General features: G+C 38.7%; 1 protein-coding gene across 1 annotated transcript in view; it reads left to right on the top strand.

Moving 5' to 3' along the window:
• Positions 1-18,968, top strand: part of ctnna2 (catenin (cadherin-associated protein), alpha 2) — a 468,558-nt gene extending 449,590 nt beyond the window's left edge. The window contains exons 12-17 of the mRNA XM_016516505.1: positions 3,239-3,439; positions 8,543-8,694; positions 10,758-10,871; positions 13,824-14,005; positions 14,383-14,488; positions 18,040-18,968. Coding sequence (XP_016371991.1) covers positions 3,239-3,439; positions 8,543-8,694; positions 10,758-10,871; positions 13,824-14,005; positions 14,383-14,488; positions 18,040-18,327 — 1,043 coding nt within the window. The 3' untranslated portion in view covers positions 18,328-18,968. The remainder of the gene's footprint in view (positions 1-3,238; positions 3,440-8,542; positions 8,695-10,757; positions 10,872-13,823; positions 14,006-14,382; positions 14,489-18,039) is intronic.
• Positions 18,969-20,312: the final 1,344 nt, after the last annotated feature.

The following is a 20,312-nucleotide window of genomic DNA, read 5'->3' as shown; positions in this document are numbered from 1 at the left end:
GCAGATCCCCCTCCTCACTCGCCAATGAAAGACATTTGTGCTGACCTGTAGCATGCATATATTTCATGAAAAAGCACATAAAATAATGATAATGCCAATAACTTTAACATTTTTAGGCTAAATATAAAATTATAATAAAAGTAAGAAATTAGATATGCATGTTATCCATAATAATCTACTTCTGTAATTGGTGGATAGGCTACTGATTTGTGTGTGTGTGAGGCGAGGGGAAGCTTCATACTTGCTTCATACACGAAATGTGGAACAATGGCAAATTCGCTCTTTTATTTTCTTTCTTGTTTGCTTACAAAAAAATACAAGCTTTTTCACTTCATACATGAACACGTACTTACAGATAATTAAATCATCGAAATGTAAAATATTCCACACAACCACAGGATTACAGGATTATTGACTTTATTTTCATTAACTACAGTTCTTAATACAACATATGTGTGTGTGTGTGTGTGTGCGCGTTTTTGTGACAAATGAGGACATAAATTTGTATAATGACAAGGGTATGACATAGGTATTACAAGGAGAAGGTGACTTTTCAGGACATTACCCCATGTCCCCACTTTTCAAAACGCATATAAATCACACAGAATGGAGTGTATTGAAAATCTGAAATAGCACAAAGTTTCCTGTGAGGGGTAGGTTTAGGGGTAGGGTTGGTGTAGGGCAATAGAATATACGGTCTGTACAGTAGAAAAACCATAACGCCTATGGGATGTCCCCACTTTTCACAAAAACAAACCTGTGTGTGTGTGTGTGTGTGTGTGTGTGTGTGTGTGTGTGTGTGTGTTCTGTTTTTGTGAGACCTCCATTGAGTATTTATTGCCTGCTGGTGAACAGGAAATCAAGCAGCCTTTCTTTATACATACTATTAAAACATTTTAAGGCTTTAAGAGCTTTTGAAGCATATATTTTTTGAATGTGAACATCCATCATCCTCCTCTTGACATCTAAACTCTCCACCCTGAGTACGGCCGTAGAATATAGCCATGTCTATTTATCCCTCTTTATAATGGACACTCTAAAATGTCAGCTGCCTCCACCATCAAGATCCCATTATCCTGAATGTGAATGTCCATCCAATATGAATGTAAATGACCATATAATTCAACATAAATATGAACATTTATGACCCTTTGCATGTGTAGCCTTGCTTTGAAACCGTGTTCACACTGTATTGCTGTATTCACACTATTTTGCATTCATGAAAAAGATTATTGAATTTACAATGGACATACACTTGGTCCCAGTTATTGTTTCAGTGTAGTTTCACTTGAGCATTGGACACAAACATACATATGTTTTTTATAGTTAATATAAAGAACTGAATTTAAAAATAAAAACTAAACTAAACATCGTAAATGCCTTGCCTGTCATCTGTATACAGTATATATAATATAATGTATGCTGTGAATACGTATGAAGAGGTTTTCACTGATAGTTCACCCATTTTTGCTGATGAACAAGATAATCATGTTTAACTGAAGTGTTTCATCTTGTAATTACTGTATAAACTACATTCTTTAGTTCTTTTCTTTGCAAATGAGGCACGTTAACTTCTCAGTCTCACCTCCCACCTCTGCAGAAACAGACTCTCCTCTCCATCCTTTTCTCGCTTTTTTTTTGCCATATTTTGCTGGCTGAAGTATAGTATATCCTGTCTGGATCCTGCACAAAAAATATTAGAATTAATACTGTACTATAGCCAGGGATTTCAAGGCAGGGACTATAATAAAAGTCAATACTAAATACACAGCAAATGAATGAATGAATCCTGGATGTTGCAGGCCAGATCTTTTTTTATATCTGACAGGTCTATGTGGGCTGTATTAAATAAAGTAGGAGGCAATGTTGGTATGCAGCCCACCGCCTGTTGTCCAGAAACTGGTGTAGTGCATTCTTATTTTCCTGGAAACTTGTGAATAAAACATGTCAGGACTCAACAATAAGGATTGTTTTATTATAATAATAATAATAATTATTATTATTATTATTATTATTTTCTAATGCTGGCCTGGCTGGGCCAGTATTTGAGATTAGCACTTGTCCTGCCAACATTTTCACTGGACACAAAATGAATATACATTTTGAGCAACAAATTATTGTATGCCTCAGAAAGAAAATATTTGGACAGCTGACATATACATTTGAATGTCTAGTCCACCTTAAGAGTTTTATGGCCCACCTTACATCTAGAACTGGAGCTGGACCCGTTTAAAATAGTTCTAGATAGGGTATAAGATATAACTACATACCTTTAGTTTAGTGACAAAAAAGTTTTAGTTTACATGAAAATACATGAATATGATCAGTCAATGCAGTACGTATTTGCAATGCAGCACTGGGCCAATATGGCATGTAACAGATTTGTCAGCTGGCCTGAAATGCTCTCACACTGGCCATGGGCCATCCTTATTGTTGAGCCCTGCATGTGCTTTTGTAAAATTCAGATATAATTGATTTTTTTTTCTAGTTGGAAAAATCAATTATATGTAATTTCTTTCACAGAAAAGTTGTAAACAGAGTGTTTTGAAAAGGCAGGGGAATCATCAATACTTTGACATGGAAAAGGAAATGAAAGTGTAAAGGCTGAACATATTTCTAATAATAGTGCAGATGTGCTATACCACAACATCTGAATAGCCAATGTTTTTCTTGAGTCTCTTGAAAAAAATATTCTGCAATTGTTTTGTTTTTTTTCTCAATTTAATTTCTAACATGTTATGCTTAATTTAAAAGCCTCCATACATGACAATTTATTCTTCAGCTGCACTGCTTTATACAAATCTAAACAGGAGACAAATAGGAGAAATAACAGCCTTATTAAGAAACCAGTGTTTGTTTAGGTCCACCCAGTGATTTTTATTTTATTTTATTTTTTTATTTATTTATTTTTTTTTAAAGCTACTGGCCTGTTGTCTTGCAAGTAATTTTAGAAGAGCATTGGAACGGTTAGAGCCCATGCTGTAAAATATTCAGTCTGTTTTTTTTGTGTTTTTTTTTCCAAAATCATAACCAAAAGGTGTTTGTTAACATTTAGAAAATGTTGACCGTTAAACTAATTATTTTAACAGTTGGATACTTAAAAAAAGGGATGTATTTTATGTTTTAAACTTGCTACTTTTTTTACTTTTTCTTATAATTAATATTCAATGCATTAAAAAATGTCACATTTTAGTAATACTTGAATGTTTCCTCATTGTTTTATCTCATCTCTCCGCAGAGAACCACATTCTGGAAGATGTGAATAAGTGTGTGATCGCCCTGCAAGAGGGGGATGTGGACACCCTGGACAGGACAGCAGGAGCAATCCGGGGCCGAGCCGCTCGTGTGGTACACATTATTAATGCTGAGATGGAGAACTATGAACCTGGCGTCTACACGGAGCGTGTTCTCGAGTCCATCAAGCTCCTCTCTGAGACAGGTAAGAACAAAGATCACACATGCACCTGGGTCCTGATCTTGTCTCATGCTCACTAAGGCATGAATTTATGGTAGTGATGGGGACAGATGGACAGAGGAGACCAGGAAGCTCTTGGAAGAAGGAAGTTAGAGGAGAGAGGGGGTAGACAGATGAGAAAAGATGGTGAGGCCAGAGATACCACCTGTTCCCTCCTCTGGCACTCATCCTTTGCTCATTCATTTTTCATCTGTTTTCCCCCAACCCCTCCACCTTTGACAGTCTAGTGCCAGCTTTCAAGAGGCGGCAATTTAGACACTGACAGACAAGGCCGAGGGCCAAAATATACCAAGTAATGCAGAGATTTGTGCATAGCCTTCCCAGTGCTTTCAAGACACAATATCTGACAGGAACCAAAAAGGCTGCTGTCTTAGGTGTTAATGTGTGAGAAACATCTCTCAGCCTGACACTTTTTGATGTAGTTGTTCCATCTAAATGCACTTCTACGATTGTTCGGAATCAACAAATGGAGGCTGGCAGGAAAATGAGCACTCAAAATATTATTCTGGCGGCGGGGCTTTGTCCTACCTCCCTTGTTGTGTCTAAAACATTACATTAGACTATTTTGACAGCTGACTTTGTTTAGAAGAGTGAGCGGAATATGAGAGGAAGAAAATAACAGTCCTGCTGTAAGTTGATGCTGCAATATTTTTGTTATCATAAATTACTGCTTTAATCATTTTATTACATCTAGTTTGACAGTAAGGACAAAATAAACAATGAATATTTGTGACTTCTGACCAGCTGAATGTGTCCAAATTGATCTTCCCTAGTTCTTCTCATCATCTTCCACTTATAATGTTTTTTGTTCCTTCACATCACTAGAATATTTAAATGAAGCATTTCGATTTCTCTGTCAAAAACAGCATTAAATTAAGTCAAAGTGACATGATAATGAGTGGTCTGGTGATTTGACCAGTAATCACTTTACACTCAGATCCGATCCGTATGGTCATATGTGTTACACTGCTGCAAAATGAGTCATGTACTTCATGTCACTTATCCACTGAAAAGTATGAAACATTATATTTAATTCACCCTGTTTCACCTACCTCTTAATGAGGACCAAACACTAGCATTTCATAACCGTCTTCAGTAAATTAAAAATAAACCACCTACTTTTGTCCTTTTTTTATATAAAGACAGCACACTCTTTTCCGGAAATCACAAGTTGAACAGTTAATGCTCGCTCAGCTTGAATGTAAAAAACTGTTCTGCTAGTTGCTTCAGCAAAACCAAGAGAAATATCTGCATGCTTGATTGAGAGTGATAATTGAATTGTGAAAGGGCTAGACGCCCAGACTGGCTCTCATCTTGTCTGTATTCACATTGATGAGGTGGTACTTTTCATTTGATTTCACTTTTTCTCTGCTTCTGTCTTTGTTTTGGGATGTTGTTGCCACCCAGGGCTGTCGTCAGGGAAAGGGGCAACTGGAGAAGTTGTTCCAGGCCCTTTAATGAGATGGTCCCACTGAGTTCCTCTGTAATATAGCCTACTCATTAGGCCCAGGGGAGGGCGGGCCACCCATAAAAATTTAGTCCCATGCCCCGTGAACTTAAGTAACAGCCTTGGTGCCACTGCATTAATGGAATTGAACTATAAAGCATTGCAGCATTGATTCTTCTAGACCTTTCATTATTGCACAAGACTTGGCATGCAAAATTTCAATGAATTTTTGAAAGTTTGCATGTTTAGGCCAGACATAGTGTTGGGGTGGGGGCTTAGCCAATTAGCATATTCGAAGTGAATAGCATCTGAACGGGTTTTCCATTTAATTAAGATGTTTGCCACTCAACTAAGTGGCTTTAATCAGCTGAATAATGGAGAAAATGTACAGGTGTAGTGTACAGTTCCAGTGGGCAACTGGAGTAAAACAGCAGGTACTGCTCTGTAGTTTTGTGTTACGACAGATGTTTTTTTTGTGTGTGTGTGTTTTTTTTTTTTGTCTTAGTTTGAATCACTCACAACTCAAGGTCAGGCTATCATTCTAACAAATTACTAAGTTAGTAAAGACTAGCTGTTCCATTTCCAACCGTGTCTGGCACTTTCTTATCAATTTCTTCAACTTTTTGGTTTAGTTCCTTATCGGCAGATGGACATCTTTTAGCCTAATTAGAACATAAACTTTATCCTGTTTTTCCCCCCAAGCCAGTGTACATATAACAGAAGTGCAGCTGGTCCGAAGTCTGTAAAGATACACCGCTAAAGGACCTTCAGCACATAGTGCTCACAAATCTCGAATCGTGTCCTTGAGCTTGGAAATCAATAGTCCAATAGCAAAGCTGTGATGACTTTCCCCTCGCTCTTTATCCTTTCCATCCTCTTCCAGATCCAAACTAATCTTCATGCGGGAAAAATTACCTCATCATTAAGATTATGCTCAGGCTCCCAGTAGATTAAAAATGAGAAATATGGCTGATGTAATAGTGCCAAGTAGAAGGCAGCAGTAGCAATACTGTCATGGAGTATGGCAGAGTGAGTAGGGCTCATGCCAAAGGGTGACCATGCAGAGATGAAATATGGCCACCTAATCATTGCCCTCCGTCTAACACACACACACACAGATTCACGCATGATTTTTATGGCAAATATAGTGTTTCACTGACAGGTTGAAGGCCATGTTTGCTCAGGTACCAAAACAAGAAATGATTTCATACAGCCAAATGACCCCACAAAAACTTTTTCCTCAGCATGTCACGACCCAAGAGTCTGCTTGGTTAGACACAGGAGGCAGCGCTTGCAAAACAACAAGGATAATAGAATCAGTCAATGCCTGCCTACTACAATGAGTCCAGTATTTTGTTATTGAAAAAGAAAACATAAGAAAAAATGCAGATCCTAAAGAAAGGGCAGTGCTAACTAATACTACAGCCTAAGGACCAAAATGTAAGTGAAACCGAAGTACAAGTGACCTCATTGTTGTCAAAGGAATTCCTTCTCCATTTCGAATTACTTTCAGTGTGTTGTAAGACCTATTAGCATTAGGAATGTCTCATTGCTTTTTCAAGTATTTCATTTTGAGCCCATTAGGCTGGTCTGACCTCAGCCTCTCAAACAGAAAAACCCAGTTTGAGCATGCATTATACAATTCACCTCAACATTGTGCAATATCTGAAAACACCATTTGAAGGCTCATAGAACAGATCTGACTGCTTGCTTACTTTATCTGGAGTTAAACACTTAAAGAAAATAATCCCTTCCAACATGGTTTTTATTAGCTCCTTTCATCATTTCTCACTGGTCTGAGTTAAATTTGCTCCTCACTAGCAGCAACTTTACTCATTAATGGCTTGAAGAACATTTAAATATTTATATTTAAAAGTCACAGCAAAATTCCCCTAAGCTCATTTTACGCCTCTCCAATAAGTGGATTAAAATGAATTAAATATGTGTTAAAGCAAGATGGGGTTAGAAAGAAGAAAGGAAATCAAATAAAGAGCCTTTACCGCAGCTTTTTGAATGTTTTGCATAATTTTGTATTTCTTAAAGTATGTGTTCATTTGAAATTCAAATCTGAACTTGTCCATTTAAGAAGGCAAATAGGCAAAATGGCTGTCAGAGAGGATCCTATACTTGTCCCCTTTTAAAGTTAATCTCTAGTCAGATGCCTGTAATCAAAACCATCATGAAAAATCACAAGACCAATTTTTCCCTGGAGATCTGCATCCGCTATTATTGTGAAAGGCTCTCTGGGCTTTGATTTGGTTAGATGGCTGAAGACGGCACTCTAGAATTTTCTTGTCACAGTAGTGTCCTTATAAGACCCACCTTCCCCACGGAGAAGTGTTCCTTGGGTCATAATATCCTAGTTCCTGGCTTGTAAAAAACTAGAGACCTTCCCCTCCTTGATACATTTGTTGAATATTTTAAGAGCATCACTTTGGAGCTTGCTCAAGGGTTTAATACGAGGCTTTTTACTGTGCCCATCTTTTTTTCATCATCCACCAAGTGGTCCTAGGCATTGATATGAGTGTGACTTGATGTCAGGGTTAGATCACAATACGGTCTCCCTCCACCAGTGACATTGCCATGGAAACACAAGACTTCGGATATTTCCCCCTTCCTCGTCGAGTATGCAGGCAGGTCATTCAGTGTCAGGTCTGGAGGTTGAGTGTAAATCAGTGGGCTGCGGAGCACAAAGGAACGCACTTGTTTTGTGCAGTCCAGTTGGAGAAATTAAATCATCAGCTCTATTATTTACTCTGGAGTCATCAAGGTTTAAAGCTTAGGATTACAATAAGGTTGTCGGAGCCCTCTAAAATGATATTAACATTTTATATTGACATTTCACATAAATTAAATTTACTTACAAGTCCATTCACTGTCACGATGCAGGTTTAGCCGTAAGTATTTTGTCAAAACGGTTACACCAAGGGTAAGTGGTCCGAACACCTTTGTTCAGTGTAAACGCTGAAATACGGCTCATCATGAAAACAGATCAAACTGATGTCACATTAGTAGACCTTTCCCAACCCTCTAGCTGCACTCAATCAATGTCTGTCAACATTGTTCGTACTCGACTCTTGTCTTCGTCAAACAATCCCTTATTGCAGCCAGCATTTAGTGCCCATTACTGAGGAACAAGACGGAGGGTGAATTGAAGCAGGGTAAAGTAGAGAGTGATGTAATTATTATTATAATTTTTTATTATTATTATATTATTAGTGTCTAGCGATGCCTCGGCTCACTGATAGTCATGTGTTCCCAGCAAGGTGAAGTGGTTAATTGGCAAACATAGGGCGCCCCTTCCATTTTCAGGGTGACATTTTCTCGTCTTGCTCCATGTCCTCGGGCCTGACTGACAGGGAGGAGACGGCAGAAATAGATGTGCCTGCCTGAATTTCGACACTTAGCTTCTTAAGATCACATATTCTCAATTTTTCTCACCTTTCACTATATCTTCTCTCTGATATGTTTGGCACCTGAGGGGAATGCTGGCTTTTGAGGGATATATGTAATCCCATTTTTTGGAAAATGTTTTTCTGTGTATCTGTCTTTCTGTTTTTGGTTTCTTTCAGCCTCTTGCTCAACTCAATCCTCTGCGTCCTTCTTTTTTTTTTCACCAGTGATGCCACGCTTTGCAGAGCAGGTTGAGGTCGCCATCGAGGCTCTTAGCACCAGCCCCCCGCAGCCATTCGAAGAGAACGAGTTCATTGACGCCTCTCGTCTTGTTTATGACGGAGTGCGTGACATCAGGAAAGCAGTCCTTATGATAAGAGTGAGTATCGTATAAGTTAGAGGACCACACAAGGTCCTTGCTATTCACAAGCGGGGATTTCACTGTACTCATTGCCCAAGTGGTTTGTGTGATAAATAACAAAACAACACATTAAACACATTTCGTGTGAAAATAATGTTGGCGGTTATGACTTCATCATACGGAGCCAGGGTTTTCAACTGAGAGGTCCACAAACGTATTCCTGAGGATCTGTGGATATAATTGTGGGGATATAATGTCTTAATTTTCAAATTATTGTTTGAGTGAACGTTAACTAATGGACTGTTAAGCATTGTGTAATGCAGGGCTTTTGATGCCAGGGACCCCTAAATATAATGATCCAATATAAAGAACCATTTATACTCTGTGAAAAAGTAGTGAGAGTGATATTGTAAAGAAAACATGTTTCAAAAACGAAATAATTGGCTTTTATATTGTCACTTTAATAAAGCCAAAGCAAATTATTAAAATACCATCTTGAGAGTATTTACTTGAATTGAAAATGTTTCTCTTCAGGTTTATAATAAAATACCCCTAAAACGAATCATTTTGTAATAGTATCCCCCCTTGGGGGTTTCCTTAACCCCAGTTTGAAAACCCCTGATGTAATGTAATATAACTTAATGTTGTTAACGAAAGTTACAAATGTTTCTAGAAAAATCTAGCTTTTTCTATTGGGGGTCCCTGGGTCTGTAATGTTTGAAAACCCCTGACATAGAAGATAACAAGTAGATGCACTAGATTATGAATTAATGCTACAAGTTATTATTTATGTGGTATTCAGCATGTCCTTGGTATACAATAAGAATAAGTTATTTTGTTTATGCCTTTGCCTGTTGTGTATATTCTATTTACCAAGAATGTTTTTGGTTCAATATGACTAACAAACACTTGTCTTTTTGTTGCAAAAATACATTTTCTAAGATGCACACTTCCTCCGTGGGAATATCAAGTAATATTGAACAGTGTGTTGTCAGTAAATGATGTCAAGCTGAGCTTGGAGATGGCTTGGAAAAGAGTGATAATTGTAAATATAGATCCTACTTATATTTACTTATATATTGATTCTCCAAACCACCCCCCACCCCAAAAATGAATCACAAAAATAAATCATACAGAGCGTGTATGCTTTCTGCTGCCTAGAAAATTAAAACACGTAACAAAGAACCCTTTGCCAGTTTGCAGTAAGTTACTTAGCTGATTCGATCTATAGTATATCTCAATCGGTAGTTAGTGCCACTGCCGCTCAGAATGTCTGAAACAGTGGCGGCTGTCAAGATACACTGTCTTTTCTTTGTCTCCAATTTGCTCATTAGGCAGTTGGTGGGACTGATGTTGAAACTACTGGTAGGCAGAATACAAGAAAACAGATCACATCTAAACCCCGAAAAACCTACAGGCCTTTCCCCCTTCACATATTGTTTGATCCCACTTTAAGAGGGAACATCTTTTTATATTACTCACAAGAAAGCCAAAAGGGAATTGAAGAACAATGATGCAAGTCACTTGTAACTCAAACTGTGGGACGAATGAATTATTTAGTAAGATTTGACTGGTTTAATGGTTGACACATCTTTATGTTGGATCAGAGGTCTTTCCCTCATTGTGTGGCAACGCACAGCTGCTCGTGATGTCTGCCAAATGTTGTGTCCCAAATTGTCAGCAAGCTGGAGCTCTAGGACAAAGGACATCGGCACTCTAGTAGAGTACCTTTAAAATATAGATGTAAAGTTTAAACAAGGCAAAAGGTTGTTGACGACAGAAACCCACAAGTTAATGTCTCTCCAGACCAGTTTTGAAACTGAAAGTAAAAATGAAATATAGGAAACCTTAAAAGGAATAGCTCACTCAAAAATGTATCACTCACTGTACTCACTCTGTCATCCCAAACCCAGTATGTGCAAAATGTGAATTTTAAATAACCTACTGATTGCTCTTTTCCAACAAATAATAAGAAAAATACACTTTTTTTGTTTTTTTATTTCTTCAAGTATTTATTTTTTCAGTGAAACACCACAAAGGTGTGACAAGAATGGCCTTTTTTTTTTCTTTCTCTTTTCCAGACTCCAGAAGAGTTGGAAGATGACTCTGACTTTGAGCAAGAAGACTATGACGCCCGTAGCCGCACCAGCGTCCAGACAGAAGATGACCAACTTATTGCTGGACAGAGCGCAAGGGTGAGTGACTCCTACGTGACACATGAGCATCTCCTGTTCCTGCTGTCATTTCCAGCAGGTTTACTTTCACAATACAAAACACTTATCACTCCACTGATTGTGTCTGCTGTAAAATTACATCTAGTCTCAGAATAACAAGAGGGCCAGTCACTCAAGTGCATGCACACAACAATGTGTCTTTCACTTTTTCGATAATGAAACATTATTTATCCTCTGCTGCAAATGATGGTGTGAACGTTTTTTGTAGATTTTCTTCCCTCAATACTCAACACTGCAATTACAAAGTATAAAATATACATCCTGTGATGATTACGCTTTACATCAGTTCTGTCACATGGCATCTAACATCTTTATTTATTTATTTCAATATTTAACATAGCAGGGGAGCAGACGCGCATGTTCAAGTCCTCCATATATGAACATTGTAGGTCCCAGTTTAATAAAAACTCTCTGAATAGACTAACTGTGAAAATAAGGTTTTATTGAAGCCTATTGAACTTCCTACGTAAGGGCATTTTAAGGCATGTAGCTCTCAATGCAAAAACACAGATTCTAAGGCAGCACAACAAGTATCCTTATTGAAGAAGGAAATCTTATAAAACGCATCCAAGATGGTGGACTAAGCAAGATAAATTTAATTTGTATTCCTTCACTACAGCAAGGTAGAAAAGAAGTGTAATAAAAAGGCATGTTTTACCTTTTAGCTTAGCAAAATGCTAACAGCTAATTTTGTATAAATAAATTGGGAGTCAAATCTACATTGCACATCAAATTGCTCACAATCGAGTTGCTGCCAATGTAGAATGTTCAGTCACTTATAAGGTTAAATTTTGGAATGTAGGTTTTGAAACAAAGACTACAATATTTAACATAGCAGGGGAGCATGCACCCATTTCCAGCAGAAAATATACAAGAATCATTTTGGTCCTAGTTTTGTAAACTCTCTCTGCAGAGACTGTATAGTAGTTCAAATAAGATTGCAAATGAGACTTCTGGCAATGTCACCCCCTTAGTGTGCCTGTGTCAGCCGGCATTTGACAGCAGAGCTCACTGGGGTTTGAGGCTTAATCCACATTAGTGTATGTGTGAATAGTGCACAGTGGGCTACTTATGAGACATTACAAGAATATCAGTATGTAGCCGTGGAGTACCACTGACTTTCACACGCAAATACACACCATCACTCAGTTTGACACCAATTACTCTTGAGAAGAAATTATCTTCCATGAATGAGAGGAAATGATCATTTGTAAAGAACTAGAAAAAAAATGACCGTGGAAAAACATTTTGCTCAGTAGTAAACTCGGTTCAGTGGAGTTCAAGTAGTATCTTAAGCATAGATGCTGAATGTTACATTGAGTGAATGTGTTTTTGCAAATCAAATATGCGTCACTACTGTTATATTGATATAGTCTGTGACTTAAAATTTTATGGATTTTAAGTTCTCATAAGAGAGAAATAAGAGCAGCCATTTGTTCACTGACTCACACTTTCAGACAGACACATAGAAAATGTTGCTCTATCTCTTAACTCTATGATAGGATAACAGTGCTGATAGGTCAGCCATAAAATTGAACTCCGGTATCTAGGCCATTTTATTTCAAATGAGAAAAATTAAAAAGCTTTTCTGAGGGATTTCTAATCCAGAAGTGCGCAGACGTTCAGCACACAGTATGAGTGTGTTGAATGAATCGGCACCAGTGCGTATGGGGAAGGATTTGTTGGAGCATTAAACTGCTTGCACCCTCTCTTGTTATCGGTTAGGAGCCAGAGAGATTTGGGATAAGTGAATTCTGAGCAAGGCAAGAGGAAAAAATGTGCTCTCTTCCTTCTATTTACCTTCCTTCCATACATCACATCCACTTTTAGGATCAGAGTAGTTGGGATTAACCAAGCAGCAGCTCTTTAATGCTGATTGGCTGCTTCAAAGGTATGTAAAGAGCTGATTGGCTCTTGGGATGGGTATGTTTCTGACTGGATCCACAGGTGGTAAAACAGTGCGGTAATCAATTCCAAGCTAAAACGAGACAACGTTAAATTTAAAAATTGAACTTTAGTCATAACCAAGGAAGCATTTACAATATAATCCTTTCAACTGCTTTTTCAGATGCCATCGCACAGTTATATGGGACATTTATGCAGCAAAAACATGCTATTTTTTCGGACACAGCCACCGTTGCAACAGCCCTCCATTTGAAATGCCCAGGAGTGCACACTATCTGAAAAAGAAATCATATTCATCTTTTAATCACATTTTCTCAGAGGACTTCTTTTCTTTTTAGTGTGTAATTGCTTGTTAAATAAACAAGCAAAAAGCTACAAATCTTAAATGAGCAGCTGGCTCTTAATTAGCTCTTATGTTATGACATCCTTTGGCTATGATGGCGTATCTCCACTAAATTCAGACAAAACTGCGGAAAAGATAATCTGACGGCACAGACTTTTGCAAAACCTTCCTCGGTAATCACACACTTGATGGCATCCAGAGTCCCCTGCTTTGGTTTGGTCCGTCCGCTCTGACAGAATGTTGAACAAATGCATAATTCATTGACTGATGTAAGAAGTGAGGTAATTATACATTTATCTCACAAATAATACTGCGCCTTAACGGTGCCTGTGACCTTGCAGATAGATTAATGCCCTTTCGGACTGGCTCAGAATCGCTACAGAGCGATAATTTATTCCTTGACAAGGAGAGGGGGAAAGAAAAGAGAATGGATTTTCTCTTTATGAGCATGAGATGTCATGGGGTTCCAGAAGGTCTTATGATTAAGTGTTAAGTTTCAAAACCTTATACAGAGGCATTTCAGTGGGGTTAAACCAAGTCAACCTAAATGGAGGGTACTTTCTTTTCAAACTTTTAACCAGAAACAAGGGCATGTGTTGCAAAAAAAAACTTTTGTGACGTGTCTAATTGATCTTTATCTTGTGTCTTATCACTACCCCCCATAGGCTATCATGGCTCAGCTGCCTCAGGAAGAGAAGGCCAAGATTGCCGAACAGGTGGAGAGCTTCAGGCAGGAAAAGAGCAAGCTGGACGCAGAGGTCGCCAAGTGGGACGACAACGGAAACGACATCATCGTGCTGGCCAAACAGATGTGTATGATCATGATGGAGATGACTGACTTCACTAGGTACATCCATCCACATGTCAACAACAAGAATGCTGCAAACATTTAGATAGATAACAATATAAATGCAGAGGGTTCTTGTATCAACCTGAAGGGTTCTTTTTGTGATAAATTACATATTCATTATTCTAATCATTTTTTTTGCTCCACACTCTCTTTCCCTTTCAAAAGGTATTAATATAAAGGTACTAATATGTACCTTTAAAGTGCTAATATGAACTTTTTTCTGAGAGTGTAGCTGCTTGTGTTTCTTTAGTTTCTTCTGATTTGGGATTTGCTAGAATATGTTGGGGGGTTGCTTGCTTTCTGTGCAGCTTGCGTTCTGCCGTTTTGAGGAATCAGCTAATAGAGTAACAATCTGGGTTTTTGTGCCATTGCAGAGGCAAAGGCCCTCTGAAGAACTCCTCTGATGTGATCAATGCTGCAAAGAAAATCGCAGAAGCCGGATCCAGAATGGACAAACTTGCCCGTGCCGTGGCTGACCAGGTCAGAATACCCCCTTTTTTCCCCCATTTATGTCTCTATGAAGATGTGAGATCAAAGCCCTGGGTTGTGTTTAATATAATGAGCTCCTATGTGTTGAATTTATTATTAGATGAGCACCATCTTCAGAACCTGCTGACTGACACTTTTTAACAGTTAATCAACTCTACTACTTGTAAAGAAAAGAAAGGCAAAGGATGTGCCTATGAGTGTGTCAGTGCATGTGTTGATGGCAGCTACTATATCATGCACCATCTGGTTCTTTCCTGCTACTGTATGTAGTGCACTTTCATGTTCTCATATGCACTTCTTTTTCCCCAAGTCATAGTTTTATTTGCTCATAATTAAGTAACCATATGGATCATCTGCAGAGGCTTGATTGTGAATTTGGAAATTGTTGGAAATGAGCCAAACTGCCTACCACCCTGCCTATTTGGGTGAGAAGATAAACTTGGTAGTGAGGGCTGAAAGACTCGCAGAGTTGTTTGTGGTTTTAGTCAAAGGCAAGATGTTGACTTCTGACTGACGGGTAAAAGCAGTGTTGCTGTCCAACTGACAGGCCATGGTGAGGGCAACTGGTTTGTGTGCAGACACGTTTAGACTTCTATCTTTGGTAAACAACAAGGATGTAATGAGAGCACATGCCAAGAACATGACAGGGAATAAGAGAGTATTAAGAGAGAAAATAAAATGAGATTTAGACTAGCAAGCTGCATGTTGACATTGCTTGGTGGAGTCACGCAGGTAGAGTCGCGGGTCTTTAGAGAAGCTTGGTCTTTACACAACGAGGCCTGCTACTGCCGCTACAGTGTTGACCGCTCAATAAATCACCCGACTCCACCTCCCTAATTAACTGCTACTCCAATAGAGAGTTGCATAGATGATGTATTTGTGTAGGCCAAAACCCCAAAACTAGCATTTAATACTACTGGATCCATCGTGTTGAAGTGGGTTTTTGTATGGAGTTTTGGTTAAATGCCTGTAATGATAAATGCTTCTACAACAGAAGATAACTTCAGTAATTTATTATTTATTTATTTATTTATTTATTTATTTAATTATTTGAAAAAGGTGGTTGCTAACATGTGGCTAAATGGGGCTGCAGAGATTGGAAAAATCCTACTGGGAACCAGGGTGATGCTAACTTCCAGGTTGGACTACAAGAAATATATCATCACTGTAGCACTCTATAGGACTGCTATATACCACAGTACTAACTAATTAGCCAATCTTACATTACAAAAAAACTACACGTTTTTGTTTTATCCAGCTGCTCAGTGCAACTTATAACATCCAAGTGAAAGATATAACACCAACATTTCGGGAAAAAAAATTAAAAACCTGAATCACTGAGGTAGAAAAAGGATCACCCCCCTCCTAAAAATGACTTGTAAACTCAAGCAGGTGTAGCTAATCACATTCTCAATAGCACACAAAGCTATTTGACTTACAACTGTGATCAGCTCTGGTCATTTTGACTAGCTCAGCATGAAAAGAGCTTTGATATCACAAATTCTCCACAAATGTGGCTTGTATGGGAGGGTTGCAAGAAAAAGGCACTCCTCAAGAAAGGCCACATGCAGCCACGACTGAGCTTTGCCGAAACACACCTTGAAGATTCGGAGTCAGATGAGACTAAAATTGAATTATTTGGCCTCAACACCAAACGATATGCCTGGCGGAAATCCAATACAGCTCACCATCCAAATAACAGCATTCCTACAGCAAAGCATGGAGGTGGTAATATCCTGTTATGGGGGTGTTTCTCTGCAGCAGGGACTGGAGCACTTGTCAGGATAGGAGGCAAAATGGATGGGGCAAAATACCATCAAATTCTTGAGGAAAATCTGCTTGTCCTCTGCCAGAAAGTTGTCAATGGGAAGAAGGTTTACCTTTCAACATGACAATGACCCAAAGCACACAACAAAACTGAGGACACAGTGGTTGAAGGAGAAAAAGGTGAATGTCCTTGCATGGCCTAGTCTGAGCCCAGACTTAAACCCCATTGACAATCTGTGGAATGACTGGAAGACTGCAGTCCACAAACGGTCACCATCAAATTTAACTGAACTTGAGCAGTTCTGCAAAGAAGAGTGAGCAAATATTGCAAAGTCTAGATGTGCAAAGTTAGTAGAGACAGAGACAGGTCCCAACAGACTAAAGGCTGTAATTAAAGCAAAATATTTTTTTTCCCGACATGTTGGTGTTATATCTTTCACTTGGATGTTCTAAGTTGCACTGAGTAAATACAGCTGGATAAAACAAAAACTGTGTCCATCTTCATTTCAGGCTGCAAAGCAACAACATGTGTTTATTTTAAAGGGGAGTGATTCTTTTCTATACCCACTGTAACAGGAATGACGCTTTTGTTGTCATCAACGCTGGGAGACTGATCAAAAAGATACAAGAAACCTGCTGTGTCACCACTGGCCAGGCCTCATGTTGTTTTTGTTGTTTTCTTGCCGTATTTCTTTTCCCTTAGATAAAGGGAAAAGAGTGAGGGGGAACCCGATCACACTGCTGATCAGAGTGTAATCCGAGTGTACAAGCACACCTGAGATGGCCAGACAGTTCCTGCTTTCCAAAACAGAACACCCCTTTTTTCAGGCCCTTGTGTCCCGCCCATAGCAGCAATCCATGCTCTCCACTGCCACGTGTTGTGTTCATTGGGTAGTCTGAACAGGTGGCTTGACTTGTCCCTTATCATACCATTTTCCCACTAACACAGTATTTACATCTTATGGCCATCTGGGGTTCCCAGGACTTATAAAGGGACTGTATTCATTTCAGAAAGAATCTCTGAGTAGACGGTGTAAAACAGAACCAGGTGCTCAATAATCAAGCTGCTTCTCAGTGCTGGAAAAGACAAAACAATTCAGAAACAACAGCCATCATAGGATACAGTATGCTTAATTTACTGTATATAAAGCTTTGAATGTTTTGGTGCACAATAAGTTAAATGTAAAATGGTAGAATATTGTACAGCTGTGGTTGTCAAACACAATGCTAATTATAACTAATCATATAACAGTTAAAACAGACTTTAAAAAGAAGAACATACTGCTTCATTTACATACAACTGCATGTATTTTGGTGAAAATATCTGCCTAATTTTGTTATGTTCCACAAAATGACAGATTAACTACTATGGACGCAACTGGAAAGAAAATGCAAACATGACTACTACTGCAGTTCAGCTGATCATTAAAAAATCATAATTATTCAAAACTTTTCAGCAGTAGTATACAAGTTAATCAGACAACAGTTGTCCTAAGCCAAACATCTGAGGTGTGCCACACGTACTTCATTCTTCAAATATTCAATTAGGGTCATCTATACTTGGACAGTGTTAAACACTAGCTCAATTACTCAAAAAACCTGCCATAGCTCATTTATAACTGTGCAATTGTTGCATACTGTTTCACACTTTATGTATTTATTTAATTTTAATACTGTGCATTAAGACCAAAACAGTGCATCATTTCATTCCATACATTAGCCATAGTTATCATCAACAGACACTTACTTGAATGTTCTCCTCCCCATTGCTTTAGCTGGACAGCGCTACATCCCTCATCCAGGCGGCCAAGAACTTGATGAATGCCGTGGTCCTCACAGTCAAGGCCTCCTATGTGGCTTCCACCAAGTACCAGAAGGTGTACGGCACGGCGGCGGTCAATTCCCCGGTGGTGTCCTGGCGCATGAAGGCCCCGGAGAAGAAACCCCTGGTGAAGAGAGAGAAACCAGAGGAGTGCCAGACCCGTGTCAGGCGAGGCTCGCAGAAGAAACACATATCCCCCGTCCAAGCCCTCAGCGAATTCAAGGCCATGGACTCCTTTTAACTCCGCACCACAGATGCCCAAAACTCCTCCTCCTCCTCCTTCTCTCTTGATTTCTTCTCCTCTCCTTGTTACGGCTTATTTTCTTGGAACTGTATCTTGTTCCATGCAGCGACGTGTGTGTATGTGCCCAGTAAATGTCTGTGAGTTGGAGGGTTTGGCCACCCATCCTCTTTGAAACAAATTTCACTGTAAATTTGAGAAACAAACAAACTCGTGACGGAAACGTTTACAGTGCAGGCTGCGGTACAATTCATGTGGCGTTCATTCTCGCTGACTGGCCATATATACACAGATATATTAAATAATATAATTTATGGTACAGTAGTGTCAGCCCTAACCGAGGCAGAGGTGCTGCTTTCCTTCCTAATGATTTTTTATTATTATTATTTAAAATGAATATGACCCATAGTAATAGGAATAACTTATGTTGAAACAAGATTCTTCCTTCCCAGTTATCCATATGGTGACCTGATGCACTAGTTTTTGCATTTAAAAATAAATTTATTTAATTATATTACTGTATGACTAACCACGGCAGTCAGGTTGGCTATAGTATTACATTTAGAAAAGGACTAGTTGTGTGGTTTGCTCAGAGACTAGTAGAGTCCTGCATACTTTATAGTCCTGATTCTCTAATAAACCTTGCAACTCTGTGTGTCGATTCGAGTTATTTTCCTAACTGTTCCATTCAGCTTTATGATGGACAACAAGCGACCGTTGCACCAGCACCTGATGTACTATTTTTGATGGCGCAAACCCATTTTCTAATTAATTAATGGTACTTACTGTGTGTTTGACAAACAAGATCTTCTATCAAGCTCATATCCGTCACCAAACAAGTTTTGTGTTTGCCACACGCCATGTTCTGAAATTGCTTCTCTGTGTCCGTAAACATTTTTGGTAAATGAGGTAATCACAAATAAAAGTTTGTTGTTTGTGGGTAACTTTGAGATTACAAATAAGCGCCGGGTTTAATTATTCAGTGAATACTAAAAATTTTATCTTTGAGTTCAGCTCATAAAAAATGGGGGCAAAAACAAAAGTGTTGCGTTTATAATTTTGTTCAGTGTATTTAAAATATTTTAAAGACCTTTTGTTTTAAAGCAGTTTTGTTGGGTTGCAAAGCCACTGCCATAGAGGACTGCCAGGCTGGGCCACAGTGGTGTTTGTGTGGTCATGACAGCAGTCAGCCGTCCTCAGAATCACACGCAAGCAGCTCCTGTAACTGCTGCACTTGACACAGCAGACCTAAAGCTGCTGGGCCCTGGAGGTGAGAATAGAGGGTTCTATATTTCTCCATTTCCCCATTGTCATCCTCCGGCACAGCGAGAGGTTGCCTCCTGAAGAGAGACACTCGATCGCTGAACACTAAGGACGTCACAGCTGCTCAGCCGTGTCAAAGATAAAGCAGCTTCAACAGTTATTAAATGTGTCTCATCAGTCTTTTTCACTCAAAGTTCATGTGACGCTAAGGGAGAAAAAATTGGAGCCAACTATTTAACAACTTCTGACAGGACTTATTACTTTATGCAAAGTCGCTGAGTTAACCACTGTGTTAGAAGTGTGTCAAAGCGGTAATCTTGTCTTGGCATGCGAGGTGCTGTATGTGCAAAATTATTATTTTTCCAAAAAGTCTTGACATTAAATTGAAAGTGCTCATCTATGGTTTCGAATGGGAGCCAGAAAAAGTGTCGTTCTTACATGTAAATGCACTACACAGAATGAACCAAGTAGAAAAATAGACAACCATTTTCTTATTGACAAATTCATTTGATATTGCATTCTTCACATTACAGTTTTGATGTGTTAAAGAAGAACAAACACAACAGATCCAATTTCCAGAGAGATATATTTGGAGGATGGGCATATGCTAACAAATTTAGGATTTGTGTGCTTACAAATAGTTATCAAAACAGTGAAAGTCAGTTAAATTATATAAATAAAGGCAAATAATGTAAAACTGGTCTGATCTCAATGCAAAGTCT

The sequence above is a fragment of the Sinocyclocheilus rhinocerous genome, unplaced genomic scaffold, assembly GCF_001515625.1.
Source record: "Sinocyclocheilus rhinocerous isolate Xijiao unplaced genomic scaffold, SAMN03320098_v1.1 scaffold2252, whole genome shotgun sequence".
In the NCBI taxonomy this organism is placed as follows: Eukaryota; Metazoa; Chordata; class Actinopteri; order Cypriniformes; family Cyprinidae; genus Sinocyclocheilus; species Sinocyclocheilus rhinocerous.
This window is presented reverse-complemented; position numbering and strand designations above follow the sequence as displayed.